The sequence below is a fragment of the Mustela putorius genome, unplaced genomic scaffold (genome assembly GCF_011764305.1).
Source record: "Mustela putorius furo isolate JIRA1106 unplaced genomic scaffold, ASM1176430v1.1 tig00000382_pilon_pilon_pilon, whole genome shotgun sequence".
In the NCBI taxonomy this organism is placed as follows: Eukaryota; Metazoa; Chordata; class Mammalia; order Carnivora; family Mustelidae; genus Mustela; species Mustela putorius.
The window spans coordinates 1,652,795-1,663,884 of NW_025421367.1; the positions used below are offsets into that span (position 1 = coordinate 1,652,795).

Below are 11,090 nucleotides of genomic sequence, written 5' to 3' on the forward strand. Positions count from 1 at the left end.
AATGGAAAACATTCACAGGTAAAAGCAAACATGTAATAAAGATAGTAGAATAATTATTATATATATTATAATTGTAATATCTATATATTATATAATTATAATTATAAAATCAGAATGTAGATTAAAATGCAAATGCACTTAAATCAATTATATCTATAAAAGTCAGTCAAGGGATTCATAAATAAGTTTGTAAAATATAACATCATATATATAAAAACTGGAAGGGGGTTGTTATAAAAATTAAATGCTTTTAGAATGTGTTCAAACTTAACTGGCCATCAACTGAATAGAGACTGCTATACACATACGATGTTATATATGACCTAAAGGTAATCACCAATCATGAACTTTTAATAAATGCATACACAAAGAAAGAAAGGAATCCAGGCATGACACTAAAGAAAGCCATCAAACCAAAAGAGAAGAGAGCAAGAAAAGAAAGGAACAGAGCAGAATGACAAAAACAACTCTAAAATAAATTACAAAATGGCAGTATGTACATACCTCTCATTAATTACTTGAAATATAAATAGTCTAAATACTCTAATCAAAAGACATAGGGTGATTGAACAGATAGAAAACAAGACCCAAGGGGCGCCTGGGTGGCTCAGTGGGTTAAGCTGCTGCCTTCGGCTTGGGTCGTGATCTCAGGGTCCTGGGATCGAGTCCCACGTCGGGCTCTCTGCTCAGCAGGGAGCCTGCTTCCTCCCCTCTCTCTCTCTGCCTCTCTGCCTACTTGTGATCTGTCAAATAAATAAATTAAAAAAAAATCTTTAAAAAAACAAAGAAAACAAGACCCATCTATATGCTGTCTACAAGATACTCACTGCACACCTAAAGACATATGCAGATTGAAGGTGAAGAATTAGAAAAACATTTACCTTGAAAATGTAAATGGAAACAAAAAATTTGGAGTAGTAATACTTACCAGACAAAATAGATTTTAAAACAAAGACTGTAGCAGGAGACAAAGAAGGGAACTACATAATGTAAGAGGGAAGAGGATAAGAGCATCTGGGTGGCTCAGTGGGTTAAACCTTTGCCTTCAGCTCAGGTCATGATCTCAGGGTCCTGGGATCAAGCCCCACATCAGGCTCTCTGCTCTACCCCACCCCCTGCCTGCTTCTGCCTACTTGTGATCTCTCTCTCTCAGTCAAATAAATTAATAAAATCTTAAAAAAAAAAAGGGAAGAGTATAAAACAATTGTAAAATATCTATGTGCTCAATATGGGAGCACCTAAATACATAATGCAACCATTAACATGCATAAAAGGAGAGACTGGCAGTAATACAGTAGTAGTAGCATTCTTTAATACATACTCACTTTCATCAATGAATAGACCATCCAGGCAGAAAATCAACAAAGAAAGAATCAGGGTTTTGAACAACAGATTAGACAATTGGATCTAATATATATATATATATATGTATGTATGTATATGTATACATACATACATACATACATATATACACACATACATATATGTATATATATATTATATATATACATATAAAAGTCCATCTAAACAGAAAAAAACACATTATTTTCAAGTGCTGATGAAACATCCTCCAGGATAGCAGAATAGATCATATTTAGGCTACCAAACTGGTCCCAATAATTTCAAGAAGAATAAAATTATGTCATATATCTTTTCTGACTAAATGGTATGAAACTCGAAATCAATTATGAAAAAAAATCAGAAAAAAACCCATAAATAGTATTCCATTGTGTATATATACCACATCTTCTTGATCCATTCATCTGTTGATGGACATCTAGGTTCTTTCCATAGTTTGGCTATTGTGGACATTGCTGCTATGAGGCTTAGAAAGCATGATACCAAAAAATGAATGGGTCTACCAAGACCAAAGAGGGAAAATAAAATAGAGACCAATGAAAATGAAGACATAGCAGTCCAAAACCTTTTGATACAACAAAAGGAATTCGAAGATCAATGTTTATGGGAATTAGGCCTACCTTAAGAAACTAGAAAAATCTGAAATAACCCATCTTGTATCTAAAGGGTCTAGAAAAAGAAGAACAGACAAAAAAAGAAGAACTAGACAAAACTAGTAGAAAGAAAGGAATAATGAAGTTTATAGCATACATAAGTGAAATAGAGGCTAGACAAACCAATAGTAAAGATCAATGAAACAAAGATCTGGTTCATTGTAAAGATCAACAAAGTTAAAAAAAAACAAAAACAAAAACAAACAAACAAACAAAGATGATAAACCTTTAGCCAGACTCAACAAGAAAAAAGAAAGAACTCAAATGAACTTAGAAGAGAAGGTGGAAAAATAATACCACCACAGCAATACAAAAAACTAAAGGTGAATGTTATGAAAAATTATAGGACAAATTGAAAAACCTAAAAGAACTAGGTAAATTTCTAGTAAAATATCATTGTCTATAAGTGAATCAGGAAGAAACATAAAATTTGAACAGAGTGATTACTAGCAATGAAATTGAACCAGTAATTAAAAATGCCCAACAAACAAAAGCTCAGGACAAGATGGCTATATAGGTGAATTCTACCAAACATTTAAAGAGTTAATGACTATTGGGACGCCTGGGTGGCTCAGTTGGTTAAGCGGCTGCCTTCGGCTCAGGTCATGATCCCAGCGTCCTGGGATCGAGTCCCACATCGGGCTCCTTGCTTGGTGGGGAGCCTGCTTCTCCCTCTGCCTCTGCCTGCCACTCTGTCTGCCTGTGCTTTCTCTCGCTTCTCTCTCTATGACAAATAAATAAATAAAATCTTTAAAAAAAAATAAAGAGTTAATGACTATTTTTCTGAAAGTATTCAGGAAGCAGGAGAAGGAGGAGGAGGAAAACTTCCAAGTTCATTCTATAAGGCCAGCATGACCCTGATAATAAAACCAGACAAAGACAGTGCAAAACCAGCCAACCAACCAAACAACTACAGTCCAATATCTCTGATGAACATAGATGTAAAATCTTCAATAAAATATTATCAAACAGGGGCACCTGGCTGTCTCAGTTTGGTTAAGCATCTGTCTTCAGCTCAGGTCATGATCCGAGAGTCCTGGGATGGAGCTCTGTGTCAGGCTCATCATCATCAGGGAGTCTGCTTCTCCCTCTTCCTCTTCCTCTTCCTCTCCCTCTGCTGGTTCTTTTTCTCTCTCTCTCTCACTCTCTCACTTGGTCTCTGTCTTTCTTAAATAAATAAATCTGTAATTTAAAAAAAAATTAACAAACAGAATTTGACAACACATTACAAAAATCACTCCCCACGGGCGCCTGGGTGGCTCAGTGGGTTAAGCCGCCGTCTTCGGCTCAGGTCATGATCTCAGGGTCCTGGGATCGAGTCCCGCATCGGGCTCTCTGCTCAGCAGGGAGCCTGCTTCCTCCTCTCTCTCTCTCTGCCTACCTCTCTGCCTACTTGTGATCTCTCTCTGTCAAATAAATAAATAAAATATTTAAAAAAAAATCACTCCCCACAATAAATTGAGATTTATTCCAGGGAAGAAAGACTAGTTCAATATTTGCAAATAAATCAGTATAATACATCATATTATCCAAAGAAAGAATAAAAACCATATGATTGTCTCAAAAAACCCTCAATCAAGTTAAGTTTAGAGAGAAGATAATTCCACGTAGTAAAGGCCATATGTAAAAATCCCTGAACTAACATCATATTCATGAAAAACTGACAGCTTTTCCCCTAAGATCAAAAACAAAACAAGGATGTCTATCCACCACTTCTATTCAGCATGATACTAGAAGTCCCAGTTGCAGCAATCAGACAAGAAAAATAAAATGCATAAAAATTGATAAGGAAGAAGTAAAACTTTCACAATTTGCAGATGACATGATACTATATATGGAAAATCCTAAAGACTCCATTAAAACAATAACAACAAAACCCAACTATTTGAACTGATAAAGGAATTCAAAAAATTTGCAGGATACAAAAATATATACAGAAAGCCATTCATTTCTATACACTAATAACAAAGAAGCAGAAAGAGAAATTAAGAAAACAGTCCCATTTACAATTGCACTAAAAGGAATTAAACATCTTGGAATAAACTTAAGGTGAAAGACCTGCACTCTAAAAACTGTAAAACATTGATGAAAGACATTGATGATGACACAAATACATGGAAAGATATTCATGCTCATAGAAGAACTGGTACTGTAAAACTGTGTGTACTACCCAGAGCCCTCTACAGAGTCAGTGCAATCCCTATCAAAATGCCAATGGCATTTGCCACAGAAATAAAACAAGGGATTTTTAAATTTGCAAGGAACGACAAAAATCCCAAACAGCCAAAGCAATCTTGAGGAAGAACAAAGCTGAAGGTATCACCTTCCCAGATTTCAAGATATACTACAAAGCTGTAGTAATCAAAACAGTATGGTACTGGCACAAAAAAGGGCACATGGATAAATCAAAAAGAATAGAGAATCCAGAAATAAGCCTGTACTTATATGGTCAATTAATCCACAACAAAGGACGCAAGAATATACAATGGAGAAAAGACAGCCTCTTCAATAAATGGTGTTGGGAAAACTGTATAGCTACATGCAAAAGAATGAAACTGGACCACTTGCATATACCATACACAAAAATAAACTCAGAATGGATTAAAGACCTAAATGTGAGACCTGAAGCCATAAAACTCCTAGAAGAAAACATAGGCAATAATTTCCTTGACATTGGCCATAGAAACATTTTTTTAGATATGTCTCCTTAGGCAACAGACAGAAAAACAAACTATTGAGACTACACCGAAATAAAAAGCTTCTGCACTATTACAAAAGCAACCTACTGAATGGGAGAAGATACTTGCAAATTATATATACAATAGGGGTTAATATCTAAAATATATAAAGAACTTATACAATATCAAAAAAAAAAAAAGGCAGAGGACCTATGTAAACATCATCCAAAGAAGACTTACAGATGGCCAGCAGACACATGAAAAGATGTTCAACATCACTAATCATCAGGGAAATGCAAATCGAAACCATAATTAGATATTTATTACCTGACACCTGTCAGAATGGCTCAAATAAAAAAGACAAAAAATAACAAGTATTGGTGAGGATGTGGAAAAAAAGAAACCTTGTGCACTGTTACTAGAAATGAAAATTAGTGCAACCAGTCTGAAAAACAGTATGGAGTTTCCTCAAAAAATTAAAAATAGAAATACCATATGACTCTGTAATTCCACTACTGGATATTTTTAAAGAAAATAATAGTAGTTTGAAAAGATACATGCACTGCTATGTTTATTTCAGCATTATTTACAATAGCCAATATATGGAAGCAATTTATGTGTCCATTGTAAAATGCATGTATAAAGAAAGTGTGGTGTATTTACACATACACTCAATGGAATATTACCCATAAAAAACAATGAAATCTTGCCATTTGCAACAACCCTTCTAAGACCTAGAGAATATAATGGTAAGTTAAATAAATCAGAGAAAGGCAAAACCAACGATTTCACTCATATGTGAAATCTAAGAATTAAGAGAAATGAACAAAGAGACTCTGAAATTCAGAGAACAGGTGGTTGCCATAAAGTGGGTGGGGGAATGGGTGAACTAAAGGGGATTAAGAGTATCAACATCCAGTTATAAAATAAGTAGGTCACAGAGATGAAAAGTACATAGAGCACATAGTCAGTAAGATTATAATAACGTTTGGTGACAGATGGTGATTACAATCATGGTAAGCACTGAGTAATGTATAGAATTCTTGAATCATTATTTTGTACACCTGAAACTAATATAATGCTATATGTTAACTGTACTTAAATTTAAAAAATCTAGAATCTAGAGAAGCTAAGATTTGAACTCAAGTCTTGAGATGCTACAGACCTCATATCTAATCACTATACAAGAGAACCTATATTCTTGACTTGTGCTAAGAGGTGAAACACTATGGTTACAGTATATTTACTCCACATTTAGAAGTAAGGTATTTTGAGGACTGTTTGTATTTTATTTAGTTTATATATAACTTGGACTTTTTTGGTTTATGAAAAGGGAGTTGGGCAGGAGAAAATGATCTATAAACTTCTCAGCCCAGTTAATGTAGGCATGAGCTTTAGTTTGACTTTTTATATGGGCAACCATTTCTTTATCTTTCTGCCTACCTGTCAGTCACTTTCATGATGAAGACAAGAAGGGTGGTTATTTACACCAGGCATATTTTTAAACATAAGCTACATTGGCTGAGGGAGTATTTGATCTCTTTGAGTAAGTCCATTTTAGGCTCATATTGCCTCTCTGCTTTTTCAATTTTCGGTGAACTCTACTGGAATAAATGCAAAGAAACAAAAGGCATTTAATGAAGGATACTAGTAAAGATATGAGTTCAAGTTGAGTTTTATGGTATCTTATTTTTAAGGAAAGAGATCTGGGAAATTTGTGAATCATGTATTTATATTCTCTCTCTCTCTATATATATATAAATATATAATTAATATGTATTTATAGTTTTAATTTTAAAATTTCAGAAAATAAATTATTTGCCATCATTTAAAAAATAAATTATAAAATATGTATGCTTTTACATTATAAATGGTTATATAAGTTAACTTACAAAAAAGTAAAAAATAACTACCCAATAAAAAGTGCTTTTAACATTTTGTTGGATTTTCTTCAATCTTTTTAGCTTTACATCTGAATAACACATTGGTTATATCCATTATATATACAACTTTATATCTTTCTAAACATGCTATTATAAATAGGTTCTCATTTTGTTATATAATTTTCATGCTATAGTAAATACATATCTTCATAATAATATATTGAATAGATTAATTATAATTTTCTAATTTCATTTTCTATTGAACATTTAGGTTAACAATTTCTTTTACTGCTGTCGTTGGTGCTGTGAAAAACATCTTTGGAAGATAGCTTTGGACTACTTCTTGGGTAGTAAATTACTTGGGCAAAAAAATTTGTATATTTTTAGTGTTAACAACACATAACATCACAATATTTCTGCAAAGGTACTATATAGTTTAGAATGCCAGCAGTAGTTATAAGTAGTGCCACTTCTACAACATTCTTACCATTATTTTATATAAGATGTTTTAAAAATGTGCTTAATTTTTGAAAAAGTACAAACTGGTACCTCATCATATTCCTTTTGTGTTTCCCATTTAGAGTGAAGAAGGAGGCCCACAGGAAGGAATTCTGGAAGATATGCCAGTTGATCCTGACAATGAAGCATATGAAATGCCTTCTGAGGTAAAATTTTATATACCTTCAACTCTGAAAATAAACTTCAGGAGTTCAAGTTGAGTCTTTTTAATAAACAGTACCAAAAATCTGTCACTGTCAGATTTTCCTTCCATTTGTCCTTACTGAAAGTGATTTACTCTCTAGAGGGACAAATTGGACAAATCCAGACTATATATTGTGCAGACAACTTGAAAGCTAATTTGTAAAGCATTGTTTAAAAAAAAAAAAAGGCACAACAGAGATACTCTGTGGTTCATACAATCTAACATATGTACTTAATGACCCTTTACAGAAAGTGTTTGCTGATCCCTGCATTAGAAAATTATTTTATTAAAAACCTTACTTTCTAAAATAAATCCCCAAATGGAAAGTTGGAGAAATCAACTCAATACCTAAACTCATTATTATTTGCCATACATTTCCAGCAAGATATTTGCATGGTAAAATAAAAACTACCCAAATTTAAATTATTTATTTAATTAATTATTAATTAAATTAAATTATTAAATTATAATTTAAAAATTATAGAGTAGAAATATGATAAATGCACAGTTTGCAGTAACTGATGTACTCCAATCCAGCCTTTAGATGATTAATTTTAATTTGAAAATAAGTTTCTTTAATAGAAAATATTTCTTAAGGAAAATTTTAAAATACTTTTAGATGAATGAAGCTGACTTAAGAAGAAATAGAAAATCTGAATAGACATATAATAAAGTAAAGAGACTGGATTATTGTTAAAAAAAAAAAAAATCTACCCACAAAGAAAATTTTGTGGACCAGGCAACTTCACTGATGAATTCTGCCGAACATTTAAGGAATAATTAATAACTATTAACCACAATTAATACTAATTAATTTTTTTTATCAAAAAAAAGAGGAAAGATTACTCCCCAACTATTTCCATGAGGATGATATTCCCTGATACCGGCACCAGACATCAAAAAGGAGATAATATCTTCAAAAAGAAGATATTATTCATTAAAAATTAAGTTAAGGGGCGCCTGGGTGGCTCAGCAGGTTAAAGCCTCTGCCTTCAGCTATGGTCATGATCCCAGGGTCCTGGGATTGAGCCCGCATCGGACTCTCTGCTCAATGGGGGACCTGCTTCCTCCTCTCTCTCGGCCTGCCTCTCTGCCTACTTGTGATCTCTGTCTGTCAAATAAATAAATTAAATCTTTAAAAAAACTTAAGTTAAAATGTCTTCCAGTTAGGTTATATATTATTCTTTACAGCATCAGTTAAAGGCATATTGATAATCCCATTTATAGAAATTGAAATTAAATTGTTTCTTAGATTTTACCAAAATTTTTGAATCTTTTTATGCACAGCACAATATTAAATACTGTAGAAAATACCAGAAGATTAATTGATAGTGCCAGAACAAAAGTTTACATTCTAATAGGTTTGATAAAAATAAATACAAATGAAAATTTATTCCTTCATTTATTTGTGATGATTCCTTTAAACATTATTGACTGTCTTCTATGTATCAGGCATCACAGAGGCAAAAATATTCAAGATACACAAAAAAGTATATGTTACAGGATCTGGTTAAAGTGATCAGGAGTTTTATAGAAGAGTTAGTGTTGATCTGTGTGGGAGGGATGGGAGATATGATATGCCAAAATGGAAAGAAGACATTCTAGCACAAGGTAGTATCAGAAGCAAAGGCGCTGCATATCTAAACATACATAAGGCTATGCCTGAGGAACAGTGGATAATTAAATAGGATTTGTGGCTAGGGAACAAAGAGACTAGTGACAGATTAAGGCTGCAGAGATGGGTCAAAGACAAGTTACAGAATACTAGAAGAACCTTTCCATTTAAGTTTGTACTATATTCAGAAAGCAACTTTAATTATTGAAGGTACTTTTGTTCATTTTAAAACAGGATCCCAATTAGGGTTGTTTTTAGGACTAATTTGACCACTTTAGTTAAGATCTTTAATATTTTTATTTATTTAATATTTTATTGTGGATGCTATCCATATATTGTATGGAGAGAGGGGGATTTAGAATAAAAATAATAATTGAAGCCATAGATGAAGAAGATATTTTTTATTGAGAGAGCAAAGGGAGAGAAAATGTCTTTGTCTCCTTTTAAAAATTAGAGGATCTTAGCCCCGGAAGAGGGTTTTTAAATCACTGGATTTGGCTCTCAAAATGTAAAGCTGAGGAAATGGGAGCAAGATAGACCAACTAACTTGCCCTGCAGGACTAGAACATATGACTGTTAAATGTCATCTGGAAGTAAAATTCAGATACCTGAACTCTGAGCAGCCTAATTCACTTTTATATTTGACAGGAAGACAAAACTATTAACAATGAAATTATATTGTGTATAACTGAATGGTTGCAGAGCTGTTATGAGTATAACCTTCGTTCAGAGTGATGAGCTATGTCCTGTGTCATTCACCCTAAATCCTTCATTACAGATGACTCAAACTAATAATACTGCATGTTTTCTTTCTGATTTTCTTCATATTAGGAAGGGTATCAAGACTATGAACCCGAAGCCTAAGAAATACTTTTGCTCCCAGTTTCTTGAGACCTACTGACAGATGTTCCATCCTGTACAAGTACTCAGTTCCAACATGCCCAGTCATGACGTTTTCTCACAGTTTTTACAGTGTATTTTAAACTCTTCCATCAGCAGTAATTGAAGTTATCTGTACCTGCCACTACGCAGCATTTCAGTGCTTCCCTCTCACTGAAGTGATTATACGGTAGCAGGGTCCTTGTGTGCTATGTGGATATTGTGGCTTCAAATCTAAAATGTTAAATTAAAACACCTAAGTGACTACCACTTATTTCTAAATCTTCACTATTTTTTGTTGCTGTTATTGAGAAGTTGTGATTTACTATCATATATTATAAGATTTCTAGGTGTCTTTTAATGATTATTTCTGTTTAAAAATAATGATGTGTTGTGAAATTTGTTAATATATATAATACTTAAAAACATGTGAGCATGAAACTATGCACCTATAAATATTAACTATGAAATTTTACTGTTTTGTGATGTGTTTTATTAACTTGTGTTTATATATAAATGGTGAAAATTAAAATGTTATCTCATTACAAAAATATTTTTAATCCATCTCACTTTAATAATAAAATCATGCTTGTACACTACAAACTGAGAACTGACACAATTACAGTTCTTGACATCCATTTGAAGGAGAAGGAATTTTAGAAGAATTTAAACAGACAAGATGAAACGTTAACCCTTTACTCTAAATTCACTGAAGAAACACTACCCAAAGTATGTTCTGACATGTAGTGGTGTCTTAAGAGACTATACAGAAAAAAATGGGTTCCATGGAATAATAAAAATTGATTTTGACTATGTCTACTTCAAGTATTGATAAAACATATTAGCACATTAAGGCTCAGAGAGAATCCAGTTAACTTTATTAAACCAGCGTTTTATGTATTTATTTTTTAGATCAAATCCCCCCCATCCACCACCCTTGGAAATGCCTTTAAAAATTTCTGGGAACTACCAAACCATTACCTTCAGAAATGTTAATTTAAATGGGTGCATTCCCAGAAATAGATCTTTCAAAACTGAATCAGGAATAAGTAGAAAATTTGAAAAAAATATTATTACCAGCAATGAAATTGAATAGTAATCAAAAAATCCCAACAAACAAAAGTCCAGGATCAGATAACTTGACAGAGGGATTCTACCAAATATTTAAAGAAGAGCTAATAACTGTTCTTCTCAAACTTCCATAAGACAGAAGAGGAAGGAAAGCTTCTAAGTTCATTCTGTGAGGCTAGCATTACCCTCACACGGAAACCAGACAAAGACACCACAAAAAAAGAAAACTACAGGCCAATATCTCTGACG

General features: G+C 32.9%; 1 protein-coding gene across 6 annotated transcripts in view; it reads left to right on the top strand.

Moving 5' to 3' along the window:
• Nucleotides 1–10,245, top strand: part of SNCA (synuclein alpha) — a 161,777-nt gene extending 151,532 nt beyond the window's left edge. For all 6 annotated transcript variants that reach the window (XM_004756074.3, XM_004756073.3, XM_004756072.3 and 3 more), the window contains exons 5-6: nt 7,155–7,238; nt 9,723–10,245. In XM_004756074.3, the coding sequence (XP_004756131.1) occupies nt 7,155–7,238; nt 9,723–9,755 (117 nt within the window). In that variant the 3' untranslated portion in view covers nt 9,756–10,245. The remainder of the gene's footprint in view (nt 1–7,154; nt 7,239–9,722) is intronic.
• Nucleotides 10,246–11,090: the final 845 nt, after the last annotated feature.